The sequence below is a fragment of the Chiloscyllium plagiosum genome, unplaced genomic scaffold (assembly GCF_037043375.1).
Source record: "Chiloscyllium plagiosum isolate Xiang-an unplaced genomic scaffold, Cpla_swu_hap1 HiC_scaffold_20, whole genome shotgun sequence".
Classification (NCBI taxonomy): Eukaryota; Metazoa; Chordata; class Chondrichthyes; order Orectolobiformes; family Hemiscylliidae; genus Chiloscyllium; species Chiloscyllium plagiosum.
Window position 1 is genome coordinate 15,045,438 of NW_028270158.1, and position 22,123 is coordinate 15,067,560.

Genomic DNA, 22,123 nt, shown 5'->3' on the forward strand with positions numbered 1-22,123 from the left:
GTGATGCACATTTGACTGTTTTTAAAAGCTGCATTCAGATGCTTTTACAGAGAGATGGGCACTATGGGGGATTCACTGCTTTATTTCCTCACCCAGCACCATTTTGGTTTAACCCCTTGCTGCTCTCTCTAATCACCTGCCCACCCTCACTTTTGACGGTTCACATTGCCAGTAATGAACTTTGCGCATTAACTTCTAATTGTCTGCACGGGTGATTACTGGTGGTGGTGATTCATAGATAAAAGCAACAAATACAGTTGTGGTAGTTTGGTGGTGGGAAAGTCGTTTGGTTGTGTGTGATAAAACGTCTATATATGACAAAGAAACTGCATTCAGAAGAAGGAAAAGAGCTGTAATTGCTAGGGCCTGGTGGTGTTGTGGTAGTATCCCTATCTTTTAGCCAGGAGACCTAGGTTCAAGTCCCACCTGCACCAGATCTGTATAACAACACTGAGCAAGTTGGTATTGAAAATATCAAGAACTGGGTTCACATATAAAAAGAAAAGAGCTGGAGACAGGCCAATGCTCACGAGACAGAGTGTTTTACCTCCCCTTCTGAATCCAACCTCCCTCTCTGACCCTACCTCTCCCTCACCATTGGTGGTCTGACTTGCTCTTAATGGGCTTTGCATGCAAATAATGAACTGGAAAACAAGGGTGATTTATTGGTGATTATTAATAGATCAAAAAATACCACAGGTGATTTAGTGATGGAAAGAACATTCAGTTGTATGTAAGAGCACATCTGGGTATTAAAATAAAGAGTTGCGTTTGTCGTATTAGTGGCTAAATATGGATGAAAAATACTGCAGGTGATTTGCTGGTGGGAATAAAGCCATTTGGTTGTCTATCTTAACATTTCCAGAAATAAAAAACCCAGAAAGAACAGAGCTGGGCTCTTCTGCACTGGGGTGTTGTGTTCTGGACAGGGAACATGGCCAGAAGGAAAGGTGGAAATTACGTTTGTGCCAATACACAATATGTCCTTTGTAAATCCCTGGAAGTCTTTTGCTGCCAAATTCAACATGTGGACCTCAGTCTGTTAAACAGTTTCCAAGAAAAAGAAAGATAAAATGAATAAAGGTAGGGAGTACATTCCAACTTCACACACACTTCATGCCCATGTTTTCAATAAAAGAGAGAACGTGCTGTTCTGAAAGGGGAAGGCCGATATGAGCTCTCAGCAGAAATGCAAACCTGAGCAGTACCAAACCTGTTTTATACTCTCCAACCCCCTTCCTTCTTTCCCCAAGACCAATGACTCCCCTGAACTGTTAGTTGAAGCTTATTAAGTAGTGCTGCCTATAACACGACAGAAATATTCTTTTATACTGTATTGTGCTATTGAATATGCTGCTTCTGAAACATGCCAACATTTTGATGATGACTGTTTCATTTTTCCAGGTCTCATTTCAGTGTTCTATTCCCTAGGTTATTCGAAGATGAGCCATGCTCTCAATGCTACAGGAAGGCCAATCATATACTCCTGCAGCTGGCCAGCTTACGAATTTGGCCTGCCACCCAAGGTGGGAGAGAGAAGCCTTTTGTTTCTCTCTGTTAACATCTTAATAACGTGGTGACTGTGTTACATGTTCGTGCCTGTGATGCAGTGTTGTCAATTGGCACTATTTCTTGTTTTCACTTTTGCCTGCAGATCACCAAAAGACTGAGAGTGCAGAAGTCTTCATGGGAGGTCCTGCTGCCGTCTTTTCAAGCCTGAAAAGAAGGCTGCCTTTTCTAAATAACTGTAATGATTACAAACACACTGAGAAAGTGCAGCTGCTTTTGCTGATCAGAAGGTGGGGCAGCATGGTGGCTCAGTGGTCAGCACTGCTTCCTCACAGTGCCAGAGACCTGGGTTCGATTCCAGCCACGTGCTGTGTGGAGATTGCACATTCTCCCCGTGCCTGTGCGTGCTCTGGTTTCTTCCCAGAGCACCCAGATATGCAGGTTAGGTGGATTGGCCATGCTAAATTGCCCTGTACTTTCCAGACATGTGCAGGCCAGGTGGATTAGCTGTGGGAAATGCAGGGATTGGGTGGATGAAGCTTTGGAGGGTGGGGATGGGCCGAATGGCCTGCTTCTGCACTGTAGGGATTCTGCGATGTAGCAGAAGCTTAATGAGTCTGGCTGCATCTGTGGAGAGAGAAACAGAGTTAAGGCTTGAAGTCCAAAGTGACTGTTCTTCAGAACTGAACTTCAAAGGAAGAATGATTGAACTTGAAACGTTATTGCTGTTTCTCTCAGCAGTGATGAGGACAGACTTGACAAGGTTTTTTTCATTCATTCGATGTTGGCTCCCATCCCTATTTGCCCTGGACAAAGGGGGTTATGAGGTAAAAACAATGACTGCAGAAGCTGGAAACCAGATTCTGGATCAGTGGTGCTGGAAGAGCACAGCAATTCAGGCAGCATCCGACGAGCAGCAAAATCGACATTTCGGGCAAAAGCCTTCATCAGGAATAAAGGCAGAGAGCCTGAAACGTGGAGAGATAAGCTAGAGGAGGGTGGGGGTGGGGAGAAAGTAGCATAGAGTACAATAGGTGAGTGGGGGAGGAGATGAAGGTGATAGGTCAGGGAGGAGAGGGTGGAGTGGATAGGTGGAAAAGGAGCTAGGCAGGTCGGACAAGTCCGGACAAGTCAAGGGGACAGTGCGGAGCTGGAAGTTTGAAACTAAGATGAGGTGGGGGAAGGGGAAATGAGGAAGCTGTTGAAGTCCACATTGATGCCCTGGGGTTGAAGTGTTCCGAGGCGGAAGATGAGGCGTTCTTCCTCCAGAGGTCTGGTGGTGAGGGAGCGGCGGTGAAGGAGGCCCAGGACTTCCATGTCCTCAGCAGAGTGGGAGGGGGAGTTGAAATGTTGGGCCACGGGGCGGTTTGGTTGATTGGTGCGGGTGTCTCAGAGATGTTCCCTAAAGCGCTTTGCTAGGAGGCACCCAGGCTCCCCAATGTAGAGGAGACCGCATTGGGAGCAACGGATACAATAAATGATATTAGTGGATGTGCAGGTAAAACTTTGATGGATGTGGAAGGCTCCTTTAGAGCCTTGGATAGAGGTGAGGGAGGAGGTGTAGGCACAGGTTTTACAGTTCCTGCGGTGGCAGGGGAAAGTGCCAGGATGGGAGGGTGGGTCGTAGGGGGGGCGTGGACCTGACCAGGTAGTCACGGAGGGAACGGTCTTTGCGGAAGGCGGAAAGGGGTGGGGAGGGAAATATATCCCTGGTGGTGGGGTGTTTTTGGAGGTGGCGGAAATGTCGGCGGATGATTTGGTTTATGTGGAGATTTGTAGGGTGGAAGGTGAGCACCAGGGGCGTTCTGTCCTTGTTACGGTTGGAGGGGTGGGGTCTGAGGGCGGAGGTGCGGGATGTGGACGAGATGCGTTGGAGGGCATCTTTAACCACGTGGGAAGGGAAATTGTGGTCTCTAAAGAAGGAGGCCATCTAATGTGTTCTATAGTGGAACTGGTCCTCCTGGGAGCAGATATGGCAGAGGCGGAGGAATTGGGAATACGGGATGGCATTTTTGCAAGAGATAGGGTGGGAAGAGGTGTAATCCAGGTAGCTGTGGGAGTCGGTGGGTTTGTAAAAAATGTCAGTGTCAAGTCGGTCGTTACTAATGGAGATGGAGAGGTCCAAGAAGGGGAGGGAGGTGTCAGAGATAGTCCAGGTAAATTTAAGGTCAGGGTGAAATGTGTTGGTGAAGTTGATGAATTGCTCAACCTCCTCGCGGGAGCACGAGGTGGCGCCAATGCAGTCATCGATGTAGCAGAGGAAGAGGTGGGGAGTGGTGCCGGTGTAATTACGGAAGATCGACTGTTCTACGTAGCCAACAAAGAGACAGGCATAGCTGGGGCCCATACGTGTGCCCATGGCTACCCCTTTGGTCTGGAGGAAGTGGGAGGATTCAAAGGAGAAATTGTTAAGGGTGAGGACCAGTTTGGTCAAACGAATGAGAGTGTCGGTGGAAGGGTACTGTTGGGGACGTCTGGAGAGGAAAAAACGGAGGGCTTGGAGGCCCTGGTCATGGCGGATGGAGGTGTAGAGGGATTGGATATCCATGGTGAAGATGAGGCGTTGGGGGCCGGGGAAACGGAAGTCTTGGAGGAGGTGGAGGGCGTGGGTGGTGTCTCGAACGTATGTGGGGAGTTCCTGGACTAGGGGGGATAGGACAGTGTCGAGGTAGGTAGAGATGAGTTCAGTGGGGCAGGAGCATGCTGAGACAATGGGTCGGCCAGGGTGGTCAGGCTTGTGGATCTTGGGAAGGAGGTAGAACCGGGCAGTGCGGGGTTCCCAGACTATGAGGTTGGAAGCTGTGGGTGGGAGATCTCCTGAGGTGATAAGGTTCTGTATGGTCTGGGAGATTATGGTTTGGTGATGGGGGGTGGGGTCATGGTCGAGGGGGAAGTAGGAAGAGGTGTCCTCGAGTTGGCGTATGGCTTTTTCAGAACGCCCCTGGTGCTCACCTTCCACCCTACAAACTTCCGCATAAACCAAATCATCCGCCGACATTTCCGCCACCTCCAAAAAGACCCCACCACCAGGGATATATTTCCCTCCCCAACCTTTTCCGCCTTCCGCAAAGACCGTTCCCTCCGTGACTACCTGGTCAGGTCCACGCCCCCCTACGACCCACCCTCCCATCCTGGCACTTTCCCCTGCCACCGCAGGAACTGTAAAACCTGTGCCCACACCTCCTCCCTCACCTCTATCCAAGGCCCTAAAGGAGCCTTCCACATCCATCAAAGTCTTACCTGCACATCCACTAATCTCCTCTACATTGGGGAGACTGGGCGCCTCCTAGCAGAGCGCTTTAGGAACATCTCCAAGACACCCGCACCAATCAACCAAACCGCCCCGTGACCCAACATTTCAACTCCCCCTCCCACTCTGCCGAGGACATGGAGGTCCTGGGCCTCCTTCACCGCCGCTCCCTCACCACCAGATGCCTGGAGGAAGAACGCCTCATCTTCCGCCTTGGAACACTTCAACCCCAGGGCATCAATGTGGACTTCAACAGCTTCCTCATTTCCCCTTCCCCCACCTCATCCTAGTTTCAAACTTCCAGCTCTGCACTGTCCCCTTGACTTGTCCGGACTTGTCCGACCTGCCTAGCTCCTTTTCCATCTATCCACTCCACCCTCTCCTCCCTGACCTATCACCTTCATCTCCTCCCCCACTCACCCATTGTACTCTATGCTACTTTCTTCCCACCCCCACCCTCCTCTAGCTTATCTCTCCACGTTTCAGGCTCTCTGCTTTTATTCCTGATGAAGGGCTTTTGCCCGAAATGTCGATTTTGCTGCTCGTCGGATGCTGCCTGAATTGCTGTGCTCTTCCAGCACCACTGATCCAGAAAGGGGGTTATGAGCTGCTTTCTTTAACCGCTGCATTTCTTGGGGTATAGCGATAGCCACTTAGCATTTCAGGAGGGAGTTCTAGGATTTTGACTCATTGACAGTGAAGGAAGAGTGATATATTTCCAAGTCAGGATGGCGAGCAGTCTGGAGGGGTAATGGCAGCTGTTGGCGTTCCTATGTATCTGCTGCCAATATCATTTTGGGAGGTGGAGGATGTTATTTTGAAGGTGCTGTTGAAGGAGACTTGGTGGATTGTTGAGGTTCATATTGTGTAGCAATGGTGAAGAAAGAGAGTGTTGAAGGTGGTGGATGTGATGAAGGGCTTTTGCCCGAAACGTCGATTTTGCCTGTCCTCGGATTTTGCCTGTCTTCGGATGCTGCCTGAATTGCTGTGCTCTTCCAGCACCACTAATCCAGAATGTGGATGTGATACAGTTCAAGCAGGCTGCTTTGTTCTGGATGGTGTCAAGACTCTTAAGTATTGTTGAAGCTGCATCCATCTGGGCAAGTGGGGAGTATTCCATCACAGTCCTGACTTGTGCCTTGTAGATGGTGGGGAGATTTTAGAGAGTTAGGAGGTGAATTATTTGCTGCAGAACTCCCCGCTTCTGTACTCATAGCCACAATTTTTTTATGTGGCTACTCAGGCGAGTGTAACCCCAGGATGTTTTTAATGGGATCCTCAGCACCTTGAGCATTTTTTTTATTTCAGATCTCCAGCGACTGCAGTATTTTTCTTGTATTCCTTTGATAATTCATCACTTCCACCTTTTTCACATCAATGATAAGCGGTTTCAGGTGAATATGTAAAAATGAATAGTTCTCATTCTTGAGCATGCTAAAGTCAAATCGTTTGAACCTCTATAAAGTGTCTGGTTTGAGCCTGTCGCCAATCGACCAATCTATGTTGGCCACTGCAGTCATAATTTTCAATAGTATAAGCTAAGTTGGATTTCTTCATTTTGTTTACTCTCTCCCATTCTTTAACAATCACTTCAAACCGCCTCTTTGTAATTGAGACCATAGTGATTTCCTCGATTTACTTTTTCATTCATGGGATGTGGGTATTGTTGGTTGAGTCAGTGTTTATTCTCCCATCTCCAGGTCCCGCTGAATTTGATTGGCTTGCTAGAACTATTTTAGAGAGCAGTTAAGAGCCAGCGAGATTGCTATGGGTCTGGAGTTACACATTAGCCTGACTAAGGTTACAAGTTTGACGTAAAAGCCCATCTGAACCTAATTTTGAATTCTAGACTTTAAATTCAAATTTCCACCATCTGCCATGGTAAGATTCAAACCCATGCCCAAGAGCTCAAGCCCATGGCTCAAGATTATTATTCCAGGCATATTATTACTAAAAACACTGCCTCTCACCACTCAAGCTTTCCCAATAATTGACCATTGTAAGGGTCATGAAGTGCAACAGCTTCTATCAATGTGAAGAATAGATGTGTTGTATTTAATATACGGCAATTTCAGGGTTAAACTAACTTCCTGACTCCAAGATAGAAAATCAAAGCTACATATCACCGAATTCACCCAAATTTCTGATATATATTCTAACTCGCCAACAGTCCTATTCAACCACTACCCCGTGTTTGCTGAAATACATTTGTAGAGGAATAAGATGGTGCTATTTTCTGGGTCTGCAGATTGGAAGAAGCAAAAATGGTGCTTAGTAGAATGATATGCCCTTCTTGTCGGATGTGGGAGTTTAGGGAGAATTGACATGTTACTGAGGATTATATCTGCAATAAATGCCATTGGTTGCGAATCCTATCAGATCGAATGGATCGACTGGAATGATCATTAGAGGCAATGAGGAATTTACAAGAGCAAGGGGATGTGATGGATGGCAGTTATAGGAAGGGAGAAAAGCTGGAGATACAATCACATAGATGGATTAACTCCAGGAAGAGTAAGAGAGGTAGGCAGGTAGTGCAGGAGTCTTCTGTGACTATCCCCATTTCAAACTAGTATGCTATTTTGGAAAATGTAGGGGGTAATGGATTCTCAGGGGAATGTAACACGAACGACCAGTCTGGTATTGAGACTACCTCTAATGCAATAAGGGGTATGTCGGGTTCCAAGAAATCGATTGTGTTTGGGGACTCTCTAGTCAGAGGCACAGACAGATGTTTCTGTGGCCAGCAGTGAAAAATCAGAATGGTGTGTTGCCTCCCTGGTGCCAGGATCAAGGATATCTCAGAGAGGGTGCAGAATGTTCTCAAAGGGGAGAGGGCCCAGCATGAGGTCATTGTACACATCGGAACCAATGAAATACGAAGGGAAAAGGTTGAGATTTTGAAGGGAGTATACAGAGTGTTAGGCAGGAATTTAAAAAGGAGGTCCTTGAGAGTAGTCATATCTGGATTACTCCCGGTGCTACGAGCTAGTGTGGGCAGGAATAGGAGAATAGAGCAGATGAATGCATGGCTGAGGAGCTGGTGTATGGGAGAAGGATTCACATTTTTGGATCATTGGAATCTTTTCTGGGGTAGAAGTGACCTGTACGAGAAGAACGGATTGCACCTAAATTGAAAGGGGACTAATATACTGGCGGGGAAATTTGCTAGACCTGCTCGGGAGGATTTAAACTAGTAAGGTGGGGGGGGCGTGGGACCCAGGGAGATAGTGAGGAAAGAAATCAACCTGAGACTGGTACAGTTGAGAAAAGAAGTGAGTCAAACAGTCAGGGCAGGCAGAGACAAAGCAGAGAACAAGGTAGGAGTGATAAATTAAACAGCATTTATTTCAATGCAAGAGGCCTAACAGGGAAGGCAGATGAACCGAGGGCATGGTTAAGAACATGGGACTGGGATATCATAGCAATTACAGAAACGTGGCTCAGGGATGGACAGGACTGGCAGCTTAATGTTCTAGGATACAAATGCTACAGGAAGGATAGAAAGGGAGGCAAGAGAGGAGGGGAGTGGCATTTTTGATAAGGGATAGCATTACAGCTGTACTGAGGGAGGATATTCCTGGAAATACACCAAGCGAAGTTATTTGGTGGAACTGAGAAATAAGAAAGGGATGATCACCTTATTGGGATAGATTTCAATCATTTAGAGAAAAATAGAGTGATTATGGTAGTGGATTTAACTTTGCAAACATAGACTGGGACTGCCATAGTGTTAAGGGTTTAGATGGAGAGGAATTTTTTAAGTGTGTACCAGAACATTTTCTGATTCAGTTTGTGGATGTACCTACTAGAGAAGGTGCAAAACTTGATCTACTCTTGGGAAATAAGGCAGGGCAGGTGACTGACGTGTCAGTGGGGGAGCACTTTGGGACCAGCGACCATAATTCTATTAGTTTTAAAATAGTGATGGAAAAGGATAGACCAGATCTAAAAGTTGTAGTTCTAAATTGGAGGAAGGCTAATTTTGACGGTATTAAGCAAGAACTTTCAAAAGCTGATTGGGGGCATATGTTCGTAGGTAAAGGGACAGCTGGAAAATGGGAAGCCTTCAGAAATGAGATAACGAGAATCCAGAGACAGCATATTCCAGTTAGGGTGAAAGGAAAGGCTGGTAGGTGTAGGGAATGCTGGATGACGAGAGAAATTGAGGGTTTGGTAAGAAAGAGAAGAAAGCATATGTAAGGTATAGACAGGATAGATCGAGTGAATCTTAGAAACGTATAAAGGCAGTAGGAGTATACTTAAGAGAGAAATCAGGAGAGCACAAAGGGAACATGAGATAGCTTTGGCAGATAGGGTTAAGGAGAATCTAAAGGTTTTTTACAAATACATTAAAGACAAAAAGGTATCTAGGGAGAGAATAGGGCCCCTCAAAAATCAGCAAGGCAGCCTTTGTGTGGAGCTGCAGGAGATGGGCAGAAAGGTGGCAAATGGAATTCAATGTAGCTAAGTGTGAGGTGATTCACTTTGGGAAGAATAACAAAAAGATGGGGTACTGGGCTAATGGTCGGATACTTGGTAGTGTGGATGAGCAGAGGGATCTTGGTGTCCATGTACACAGATCTCTGAAAGTTGCCACCCAGGTAAATAGTGCGGTGAAGAAGGCATATGGCGTACTGGCTTTTATTGGTAGAGGAATTGAGTTCCGGAGTCCTGAGGTCATGATGCAGTTGTATAAGACTCTGGTGCGGCCGCATCTGGAATATTGTGTGCAGTTTTGGTCGCCATACTATAGGAAGGATGTGGAGGCACTGGAACGGGTGCAGAGGAGGTTTACCAGGATGTTGCCTGGTATGGAAGGAAGATCGTATGAGGAAAGACTGAGACACTTGGGGCTGTTTTCATTGGAGAAAAGAAGGTTTAGGGGTGACTTGATTGAGGTGTACAAGATGATTAGGGGGTTAGATAGGGTTGACAGTGTGAACCTTTTCCCGCGTATGGAGTCGGGTATTACAAGGGGGCATAGCTTTAAATTAAGGGAGGGTAGATATACGACTGAAGTTAGGGGTAGGTTCTTCACTCAGCGAGTCGTAAGTTCATGGAATGCCCTGCCAGTAGCAGTGGTGGACTCTCCCTCTTTATGGGCATTTAAGCGGGCATTGGATAGGTATATGGAGGATAGTGGGTTAGTATAGGTTAGGTGGGCTTGGATCGGCGCAACATCGAGGGCCAAAGGGCCTGTACTGCGCTGTATTCTTCTATGTTCTATGTTCTATGGGGGAGATACTAAACGAGTATTTTGCATCGGTGTTTGCAGTGGAAAAGGACGTGGAAGATATAGAATGTAGGGAAATAGATGGTGACAACTTGAAAAATGTCCATATTACAGAGAAGGAAATGCTGGATGTCTTGAAATGCATAAAAGTGTACCTGATCAGGTGTACCCTAGAACTCTGTGGGAAACTAGGGAGGTGATTGCTGGGCCTCTTGCTTAGATATTTGTATCATCGATAGTTACGGGTGAGGTGCCGGAAGACTGGAGGTTGGCTAATGTGGTGCCACTGTTTAAGAAGGGTGGTAAGGACAAGCCAGGGAACTATAGAGCCTGACGTCAGTGGTGGGCAAGTTGTTGGAGGAAATCCTGAGGGACAGGATGTACATGTATTTGGAAAGACAAGGACTGAATAGGGATTGTCAACATGGCTTTGTGCGTGGGAAATCATGTCTCACAAACTTATTGAGTTTTTTGATGAAGTAACGAAGAAGATTGATGAGGGCAGAGCGGTAGACGTGATCTATATAGACTTCAGTAAGGTGTTCGATAAGGTTCTGCATGGGAGACTGGTTAGCAAGGTTAGATCTCACAGAACACAGGGAGAACTAGCCATTTGGATACAGAACTGGCTTGAAGGTAGAAGACAGAGAGTGGTGGTGGAGGGTTGTTTTTCAGACTGGAGGCCTGTGACCAGTGGAGTGCCACAAGGATCGGTGCTGGGTCCACTACTTTTCGTCATTTATATAAATCATTTGGTTGTGAGCACAAGTGGTATAGTGAGTAAGTTTGCAGATGACACCAAAACTTGTGGTGTAGTGGACAGCGAAGAAGGTTACCTTAGATTACAATGGGATCTTGATCAGATGGGCCAATGGGCTGAGGAGTGGCAGATGGAGTTTAATTTAGATAAATGCGAGGTGCTGCATTTTGGGAAAGCAAATCTTAGCAGGACCTATACACTTAATGGTAAGATCCTAGGGAGTGTTGCTGAACAAAGAGACATTGGAGTGCAGGTTCGTAGCTCCTTGAATGTAGAGTCACAGGTAGATAGGACAGTGAAGAAGGCATTTTGTATGCTTTCCTTTATTGGTCAGAGTATTGAGTACAGGAGTTGGGAGATCATGTTGCAGCTGTACTGGACATTGGTTAGGCACTGTTGGAATATTGCGTGCAATTCTGGTCTCCTTCCTATTGGAAAGATGTTATGAAACTTGAAAAGGTTCAGAAAAAATTTACACGGATGTTACCAGGGTTGGAGGATTTGAGCTATAGGGAGAGATTGAACAGGCTGGGGCTGTTTTCCCTGGAGCGTCGGAGGCTGAGGGGTGACTTTATAAAGATTTATAAAATCATGAGGAGCATGGATAGGATAAATAGACAAAGTCTTTTCCCTGGGTTGGGGAGTCCAGAATTAGAGGGCATAGGTTTAGGGTGAGAGGGGAAAGGTATAAAAGAGACCTAAGGGGCAACCTTTTCATGCAGAGGGTGGTGCGTGTATGGAATTATCTGCCAGAGGAAGTGGTGGAGGCTGGTACAATTGCAACATTTAAAAGGCATCTGGATGGGTATATGATTTGGAAGGGTGTGGAGGGATATGGGCTGGGTGCTGGCAGGTGGGACTAGATTGGGTTGGGATATCTGGTTGGCATGGACGAGTTTGACCGAAGGGTCTGTTTCTGTGCTGTACATCTTTATGACTCTGTTAGCTCCTGTATCTGCTAAAGCCTTGTGTTTAAACTCTTCATCTTTATTTTCAAATCCCTCAATGCATCATCCCCTGCTAATCTCTGTAACCTGCTCAGTCTCCATAACCTTCTGAGTTCTGTATTCTTTTGCAATTCTGGCTTCTTGCCCATTCCCCATCCCATCCTGGATATCCCCCATTAAACATTATTGCCCCTCTACCCCTCTCTCTCGTTCTCTTGAAGCAAATATAAAAGTAGCTACTATATCAAAGGCGCTATATAAATTCAAGATGTTTCTATTGTAAGGCGAGTACTGAATTGCTTTGCTCTACTACGTGGCGTTATACAAAACATTTCTTGTCTATGCTCCATTCCTTTAGGTGAATTACACACTGATTGGGGAACTCTGTAACCTCTGGAGAAATTATGAAGATATTAATGACTCATGGAATACTGTGCTAACAATTATAAATTGGTTTGGAGACAACCAGAGAGTATTACAGCCAGCTGCAGGCCCTGGACATTGGAATGATCCGGATATGGTACAACAAATGCACATTTTGAAACTGTTTGAGCTTTAGTCCACACTCTCACTCTGTCCCATATAATATAAAAATATAATGCACTACTGAGCAAGACAGAAATGGGACCGAGTTTTGGAAGGCACAGTCCAAATCAAATAACTATTATGCAAACTGTTTTAGGACAACCGAAAGATTAAATTTGGTAGCAGACACAGATTTTTGTAATGTAACTAGTGTTCCTCATTTAGTCAGATGATACATTGTGTTATAACAATCCGGGTGTGAGGCAATGTCATATACAATTGATACACACTGTGTCTTCCCTGTGTTTTGAGAATCAAATTGTGTGATTCTGTGAATGCTCTCAGCTATTCTCCTGCTTCTCTTCCATGCAACCTTAATCCCCAACGACCAAAACACACCACCTGTTTTTTTTTTCCTCTTTCTCTCCCCACTCTGCGCTTCAGCAAAAACCTTGTTTTAATTTCTTTTCAGCCTTCCCCATCCCACCGTTTTTCCGCCAAAACAAAATGGCCAGTTCCTTACCCTCCACTGTTACCCAGCCAGGAAACTGGGGCTTCTCCCATCCTCTGAAGCACTGCTTCTACTTTCTCAACCCAGTTGCCAGACTTTGCACATACATTGAACATAGAGCAGTTCAGCACAGTACAGGCCTTTCAGCCCTCAATGTTGTGCCAGCCTTTCATCCTAGTCTAAGATCAGACTAACCTACATACCCGTCATTGTACTGTCTTCCACATGGAGAAAGTGAGGTCTGCAGATGCTGGAGATCAAAGTTGAAACTTTATTGCTGGAACAGCACAGCAGGTCAGGCAGCATCCAGGGAACAGGAGATTCGACGTTTCGGGCACAGGCCCTTCTTCAGGAATTCCTGAAGAAGGGCCTGTGCCCGAAACGTCGAATCTCCTGTTCCCTGGATGCTGCCTGACCTGCTGTGCTGTTCCAGCAATAAAGTTTCAACTGTCTTCCACATGCCTATCAAGAGTCACTTAAATGTCCCTAATGTATCTGATTCTAATACCTCTAATACAAACTGCCTCTGATATCTCCCCTAAACCTTCCTCCAATCACCTTAAAATGATACCCCCTGGTGATAGCCATTCCTGCCGTGGCTATCCACTCTATCTATGCTCCTCAACATCTTGTACATCTCTATTAAGTCACCTCTCATCCTTCTTCACTCCAATGAGGAAAGCCCTAGCTCCGTCAACCTTTCTTCTAAAGATATGCCCTCCAGTCCAGGCAGCACATCCAGTCCACCAGCTAGAAACTGGGAAGTGGTATTTGAGGAAGGAATCCTATCCTGACTGCAGTTTCCTGATAAAATCAAGATGTCTTTACAGTGTAGTGTAAAGGGTTAACACTCAAGTATGTAAATAATCAGCCGACATCAGTGTATGAGTGCATATGACAGTGGGCTCTAGGGATAGATAAATACAGTGCTAAGCTTCACAGTGTAAATAGCAGAATATTAAATAAATTTAATCTTACCAACAGCATGCACTCTAGTAGCTTGCTAGTACCATTTTCGAGGGCAATTAATAGTCAACTACTTTGCTGAGAGTCTGGAGTCACATGTAGGCCAGGACAGGCCAGGTTAAGTTGGCAGATTTCCTTCCCTAAAATGTGTTACTGAATCTTCAGGCTTTTACAACAATTGACATGGTTGCCATGAGGCTGACCAGAACCTACCAGCACATAACCTCTTCTGAGTCCCACCATCATGACATGTACATATCACATTGTGGGGTGCACTTGTTGGCTTAGGCAATAGGGAAACACCTTTTGTCTAATAATTATGAGATGTTATTAATCCAGGATATCACATCACAGTTCCCACACTCGGAAAAGATATATTTCCATGTGAAAAAGTACAATATTTAGGAACTGGGATTACAAAGCAACTAAATAATCTTTTGCACTGTTTATTGTTTTCAGTTAATTGTCGGTGACTTTGGTCTGAACTATGACCAGTCCAAATCACAGTTAGCTCTCTGGGCAATGTTGGCAGCTCCATTCTTTATGTCCAATGATCTTCGCACCATTTCCAAAGATGCCAAGACTCTCCTGCAGAACAGGTTGCTTATTCACATAGACCAGGACCACCTGGGGTTGCAAGGTGAAAGGATTGAGAAGGTAACCAGAGTTATGTTTCAATATATACCTATATTGAATACAAATGGGAAGGGGGAGAATGGGGAAAGATAAGTGAAAATTAAATATGCAGTTTTTCTTGTTTTGGGCTACCTCAAAAGAAATTATTGTTTGTCACTTCTCAAAACTTTGTTCTAGTGATGTGGGTGACTTAGAATGTTACTTATGGTATCATTTTATGTTTAGCAATGATTTTCAACTGTGGGGATAGGAAAATTATGATTTTTTAGAAAGCTTTAAGACTCTGATACTAAATTGCCCAGAAATTCTTTGCTGAAAGGTTGGCCCGATGGAAATGGTGTGAATTGTGGCGATTATGTAGTACAGCCACAAGATGTCAGTAGTATCAGTGCCAATCAGTAATAACCCTTAATAGAAAGGCTGTGTTGCAGTTAACGTCATTGTTAGGTGGAGCACTCTGTAGTGATTGTACTCAGGTTAGCCAGATGGACCTCATAGAATATGAATTCCCTGATTGGGACTGTTAACTCAGTCCAATCAGGAAGCCCTGGTTGATAGATATAAACAGGAGTGTCTGCCTTAGAGCGGTCGGAAGGTGGGAGGGGCGGGGGCTTGCTGGGTCTGTATTGTCTGCACTTTTGTATGTAACGGTATCGTCTAATGTATAAATGTCATTGTCATTGTCTTGTCACACGTGGAACTGGGATTTGAGGTTTGTCCTCCTCCCTGTAAAATGGTTGAACGGTAGGGTTCGGGGCCTAGCTTTGCTGCTCCCCTCCCTTGTAAAACTGCTGTCTTTCGTGTACAGCTGTCAATGTTTTTTGTAAATTGTTTTGTAACTTGTTTAATAAAAAAAAAAAAAATAAACAGGAGTGTCAGGGGTTCTGCTCACTCTGAGGAAGCTGACCAATGTCAGGTGCTATGCATGTGTAAATAAAGAGCAACTTGGTGACAGGATATCAGCCTGTATGAAGTTATTTCAGTGGCGATGAAAGTGGAGCACGCTCCTGAAGACATTCGCTTACAACAGCTGTCTTTGAAGTTGAGGATAAGCATTTCTGGCATCATTCTGTTATTTGAGAAGCTTGACACGTTCAATCCTGCCAGCGAAGATGGCCTCACAATGTGGAAAGAATGTTACTTTTTTTTCCTGGCAAATGATATTGGGGCAGATGAAAAGCAATGAGTAAGTAATTCTCCTGACAGCTTATGGACCCACAGCTTTTTTGGTTATTCGGAGCCTAACTTTACCTGAGGCACCAAATACTAAAACTTTTCAAGAGTTGACGGATTTGATTAAGGAATATGATGACTCTAAGCCTCCTCTAATTCTGAGACACTAACAGTTTTACTTGGCAATTTAAGAACCAGGAGACTCTGTATCGACATTTTTAACTGTATTAAAATGACTGGCAGAGGCATGTGACTTTGGTTTAACCCTTAAGATACTGAGAGAGTCTGATATGTAGGATTAATGATTAACCATGCAAAAGTGCCCATTAGCTGAAGCCCAACTGGCCTTCGCCTTCAGGCACTACAACTGGTTTTGTCAATGGAAAGTGCAGCAAGTGGAGCATATGAGCTGCGGGGTGTTCTGATGGAAGTGGACACCTTCACCAAGCCTCAGGAACACCATTTGAGTGAAGGCAATTGCAGAGCCTCACTCTGGACATATCCTGAAGAGAGCGACTCTAGGTCAGCCCACAGCAAAGTCCCCAAATCAAAGCCAAGTCTCAGCCAAACGGTTACAATTTATTTCAGGATCCAGGCCAGCAATCCATTGTAGTTGCTGCTATTATGTGGACTCAAGACAGCAAAAGAGTCTCACTAGGCCCGAACTGAGTAAGAGAACTGATAGACTGGTATCCAAGAGAGTGCACACCCTGGGAAGCCCACCTACATCTGTTTTGGAACAGTTAAATTGCTTAGCAACATCTGAATCCGAGCCAATCAAAATAAATGTCTAGTTAAATGGTCACCAAGTTCTAATGGAGGTTGATACTGGCACAGCTGTATCAGTGATTGCAGGAGCCAGTCTTTAACAAAGTTCAGAGAAAGTGAGGACTACAGATGCTGGAGCTCACAGTCGAGAGTGTAGTGCTGGAAAAGCACAGCACCCTTTAAACAAAGCTCCCTTTAACAAAATTCACTCTGGACTCCAACCCTCAAGTTTGCGCAAGACCTCAGCTAGACTGAGAAGCTATACTGGGGAGCTTCTACAGATTAAGGGTACAAGGTCGTTTCTCTTCTTTTAAGAGAAGCAGGTGGTTCCATGCCCACTGACTGTAGTAAAAGACTCAGGCCCAAGCTACATGGGACAAAATTGGTTGAGAAAGATTCTCCATTATAGGCTCAATGTTTTGAGTGAAGTCCTAATTAAATACCTGAGTTTTTCAGGAAGGTCTAGACTATCAAAGGAGCCAAGGCCACCCAGGAAGTAATACCACAATTTTGTCAGGCCCATCCAGTGCCATTTGCCTTATGGGCAAAGGTAGAGGCAGAAATCAGGAGGCTGGAAAGTGAAGGAATCATCGCACCAGTTTGCAGAATGAGCAGCACTGGTCAGACCTATTATGAAGCCCAGTGGGTCATTTCATCTTTGTGGAGATTTCAAACAAATGGTGAACTGCTTTCCACAGCTGGGTAAATACCCAATCCCTCACGTAGAGGATTTATACACAAAGCTGGCAGGGGAGTGTGCTGTCCTTCATGAAGCTGGGCGTGAGCCATGTGCACTTGTAATTGTGGTTAGGTGAGGATTCCCAGGTGTATGTTACAGTTAATACCCGTAAGGGTTTTACTACCCACCAATATACAAGACTGCCATTTTTCAGCGAACAATGGAGAACATTTTACAAAGTCTACTCCAAGTCTCCATTTATCCAGATGTGCTAATAGCAGGGATGACCAATCAAGAGCACTTAGAACTTGGACATGGTCCTTAGATGGTTTTCCCAATTGCGTGTATGCCTTAAAAGAGAAAAACATGTGTTCCAGGCACCCCAATTGACCTACCTAGGCTACAGAGTTGAGAAGACCAGTTATACCCATTGGAAGATAAAGGGAGAATGATCAACGGTGCCCCAGCTACCACATCTGGAGCTGAGGTCTTTCCTTGGGCTGGTGAATTATTGGGAAAGTTCATACATAACCTGGCCTCCATCCTGGCACCTTTGCATCAACTCTTTTAAAAAAAGGGTCAGCTTTGGAAATGTTGCCTTGAGGAAAGAGAAGAAACAGCTATCGTCCTGTAAGGTGTTGGCACACTATGATCCCAAGTGATGAAGGGCTCCAGCCCAAAACTTCGATTTTCCTGCTCCTCAGATGCTGCCTGACCTGCTGTGCTTTTCCAGCAAGACACTCTCGACTCTGATCTCCAGCATCTGCAGATCTCACTTTCTCCTATTGACATGCAATGCCTCTCTACACAGCATCGGGGTGGTATTAGCCCAATGGAGAGGAACACCCAACATAGTATACATCCAGGACTTTGGTTAATGCAGAGCATAAATATGCCCAGATAGAGAAGGAAAGTTTGGTCATATTTAGAGTCAAGAAGTTCCACCAATACCATTTGTAACAATACATGGCAATGCCCCAGTAATGCAGCTATGTTTCCATCCAATCCGAGTCACCAGACTTAACTTCTCACCAATATCTTCATTTTGGGAACCCTCTGCTAGGTCTACTTGAGGAGGACAAGGCAGTGCTGCCCATAGCTTCAGGCTGAATTCAGCGGTCGGTTCTGATACCAACTGTGTAATTACAGGTTACAACACTGTCTGGGAGGCCAAGTAGCAAATGCAGATGCATTGAGCTGCCTCCTGCTGGAAGAATCTGTAATAATTTCAAATTTTCTGGATACACTTCCAGTCACAGCTGACAATACCAGTCTTTGGACACAGAAAAATCCGGTCCTGGTGAAACTGAAACAGCTGGTGAGGAGGGTGGAAACGAAAAGGCTGTCACAACCAGAGCTGAAATCTTTTTGGACCCAGAGAGACCAAAAAACTGACCATGCACAGTTAAGAGGATTGGTCGATGCGAGGTCAGGTCCAGTAATGTTTAAAGTTCAGTAGGTGTGACGGTCCTGAACAAGCACGTGGACAACATGAAACCTGCAAACTCTCAAACGGTGCAGGAACAAAACATGCCCGACTCTTTGACTGCCTTTCCGACTGTTCACAGTAGAGGACGGCATATTATAGAGAGCAAGAGTGATTGTCCCGAGCAAAGGTGGCCACCAGATACTGGCTGAACTCCACCAGGGTCATCCAGTGGTTTCCAAAATGAAGACATTGGTGAGAAGTTATGTCATGGTGACTAGAATTGGGTGCAGACACAGCTGCATTGCTGGGGCATTGCCCAGAGTGCCAACGAGGATAGCAATTATTGCCAGCACCTCCCCACACTTGTGGGAATGACTAGGCAAATCATGGACTCAGTTACATGTCCTTTCGTGAGCTTAATGTTCTTACTCTTTGTGGACACCCACTTAAATTGGCTGGACACTTGTCGAGTTTATTCATCAAACATGGGGACAAAACAAAAACTGTGCACATCTTTTGCAATACATGACCCCTGGAGGTGATGGTCACAGATAATGGGCCATTATTTACGAGCAGGGAATTTGTGTATTTCCTAAAGTCAAATGGGATTCATTATATAAGGGCAGCTCCATACCATCCCCCATCCAATGGTCTAACAGAAAGAGCATCCAATCTTTGAAGGCACGGTTAAAGAAACAGTCTACAGCTTCACTCAATGCCAAATGGTCCCAGTTCCTATTTGATTATAGGACCAACAACTCATGCAGCCACAGGGATAGCTCCAGCACAGGGAGAAGACTCTGCACCAGGTTAAATCTGATCTTCCCGGACCTGGCATTGGGGGTCCCTAAAGCAGTGTCAGAATGCCAATGCCAGACACAGACTCCACTAAGTTAGAAAGACCGTTTGCCTCAGCGGACAAATTTTGGTGTTGGGACCATGCATGGGTAAGAGGATTGATCGATGCGAGGTCAGGTCCAGGGATGTATAAAGTTCAGTAGATGTGACGGTCCTGAACAAGCACGTGGACAACATGAAAGCTGCAAACTCACAAACGGTGCAGGAACAAAACATGCCCGACTCCTCGACTGCCTTTCCAACTGTTCCAAAACCCGTGGGTTCTCCCTCTCTGTCATATGTTGAAGATACCTTGGAATCTGAGATAGAGATGGCAGATGTCGCTGCCACAATGCCTTTGCTGCCTGAAGAAGAGAATGCATTTATTCTGAGACCCTCCGGCTGCCTCAGTGAACTACTGTGCGTTATATACTGCCTATATCAGAGGCAGAGCTGGAGGAACCTGACCGGTGCTAGGAAAACCCAGGAGGAGCAAAAAAAAGGCTTATGTCTTCAGGCTCAGAGGGGGAAGGATACAGTGGTTATAACAAGGTCAGCCAGTGGATCTCATAGAATATGAGTTCCCTGACTGGATGAGATTAACAGCCCCAATCAGGGAGCCCTGGATGATAGATATAAATAAGAGTGTCAGACATCCTGTTCACTCTAAGACCTGGCTCTGAGGGAGCTGGATCAGTGTGAAGAACTCTCCACGCGTGAATGTTTCCTCACATCATCCTTGTTTCCTTTGCACATCACTTCAAAAAAAAAATCAATCCAGGTATTGATCACACACACTCCCTGACATCTGTCTTCAACTTGGCTATTCATAATTTCCAACTTGTAACCCATTGTATACCCAAAAAGGTTTCAGTGGGGTTACAGTGGCTACAGGCTACAGTGGGGTTACTATTAAAGCAATTTCAAGTAGGATCCTGCCCGAGAGTGTAAGGATAAACACCAATCCACTGCCCAATGCTCACTTTAAAGTGGTTCAAGAGAATCATTAAAAGGTGAATAGGGTTATATCTGTGTCAGATCCACGTTTAATTTGGATGAGACACAGCACTCATGGCAAAACAGCACAAAATCAGTCTTTACACTTCCTATAAAACACTGAATATAAGGCAGAAGCCAGACAGCACCACAGAAGCTGTTTACACACACACACAGATTGTGCTAGGCATTATCTTGAACGTGTTGACAACAGAAACCCAATTTTGGAAAATAAGTTCAATGCTGAGCTTGCCTGAACATTTTAATGATGTTTCCATGTTAATGACTATGTCAATCCTTCATGCCTTGGCAACTATTAGTACTTCAGTAGACAACTCCTACTTAAATATTCCAAATCGATCAACTAATTTGTTTCTTTTGGCTACTTTATTTTTTTCATGGATTTGGTGTTCCCAATTCTTTGCTGACACGGATAGTAAATAAACTGATCTTTGCCCCCTCCCTCACTGCTGTGAAGTGTGGAGTATGTTTTTACTTTGCCTCCTCGTCAGAAACTACTTACCTTGAATTGGATGCCTCCTTCCCCGAGTTTGATGAAATTATTTATCATCTAAAGAATTGGTAATCAAACCAATTCAAAGAATCCTTACTATATAGAAACAGACTATTCAGCCCAACAAGAGCACACTGACCCTCCAAAGAGCATCCCACCCAGATCCCCCCACCCTTTCCCATTGGCTAACACACCTAACCTATACATCCCTGAACATTATGGGCAATTTAGCATAGCCAAACCACCTAACCTGCCCTTCTTTGGGCTATGGGAGGAAATTTGAGCACTCAGAGGAAACCCACACTGACACAGGGAGAATGTGCAAACTCCAAACAGACAGTCGCCTGAGGCTGGAATCAAACCTGAGTCCCTGGCACTGTGAGGCAGCAGTGCTAACCACTGAGCCACCATGCCACCCCTCATTTCAACCCATCACAAAGCATCATTGTGGATACAGCGAGGGGTTGTCTGTTTTTATTCCATGTTTTAGCCTGATGAACCTTACAAGGCTGAAGGTTGATTTCTGCTCTTTACTCTTGTTTGTAGGACTGGGACTTTCAAGTCTGGAAGCGGAATTTGACTGATGGACAATTTGCTGTGGCCTATCTTTGCACAGCCAGTGATGGGAATATTCGGACTTTCAAGCTGAGCCTGCCTGCTCTCTTCATAGTGGACTGTGCACTTGGCTACAACATTTATGATGTTTTTGCCAAAAAGCTTGTACGGTCTCTTACTTCAAATCAGACACACCGATTCCAAGTCAATCCCACAGGAGTTGCCCTGTTCTTTATCCGACCCAAATGCAAACTGATTTGATGTTAATATTTGTAAATTAGATATAAATTTGAAGAAAAAAAAGTTTGTTGCTCATTTTGATGAAACTCATAAATATGTAATATGTTGGAGAGCAATATTGTCTACAATGTCTATGTAGGTAACATTTCAGAATATGCCACTATTTAGCAAATCTACTTTTATAGAATTTCTAACATATGATTCTCAAATGTCAAGTTCCTTGTTTTCTGAAATCCTACAGCATACAATGTGACAACACGGTGAAATCTGTTGTGAATCTTAATTGATTTACAATTGAAAGTGATATATTATGTGTCCACAAGATTCCCAATAGAATGAGCTTGAGACATTAGATCTCTGACATTTGCCAAAACGTCAGCAGATTTTTAGATTTAGATTTAGTTTTTATCGTCATGTGTACTCAAGTACAGAGTACAAGAATACAGTGAAAAGTATAAAATATCGCCACACACTGCGCCATCTTAGGTACAAAGTACCGAGGTACAAAATCTCAGTTAGAGAAATAAGTTAAAAAGTTCAGCACTATGGTTTTCTTAACGTAGAAGCAGAAAAATAAAGAAATAAAGTTAAA

The 22,123-nt window shown here is 44.9% G+C and overlaps 1 protein-coding gene across 1 annotated transcript in view; it reads left to right on the forward strand.

The window, feature by feature from the left end:
* Positions 1 to 21,552, forward strand: part of LOC122560453 (alpha-N-acetylgalactosaminidase-like) — a 37,259-nt gene extending 15,707 nt beyond the window's left edge. Inside the window, exons 4-7 of the mRNA XM_043711086.2 lie at positions 1,432 to 1,526; positions 12,061 to 12,222; positions 14,164 to 14,361; positions 21,283 to 21,552. Of these exons, the coding sequence (XP_043567021.2) occupies positions 1,432 to 1,526; positions 12,061 to 12,222; positions 14,164 to 14,361; positions 21,283 to 21,552 (725 nt within the window). The remainder of the gene's footprint in view (positions 1 to 1,431; positions 1,527 to 12,060; positions 12,223 to 14,163; positions 14,362 to 21,282) is intronic.
* The last annotated feature ends 571 nt before the right edge of the window (positions 21,553 to 22,123 follow it).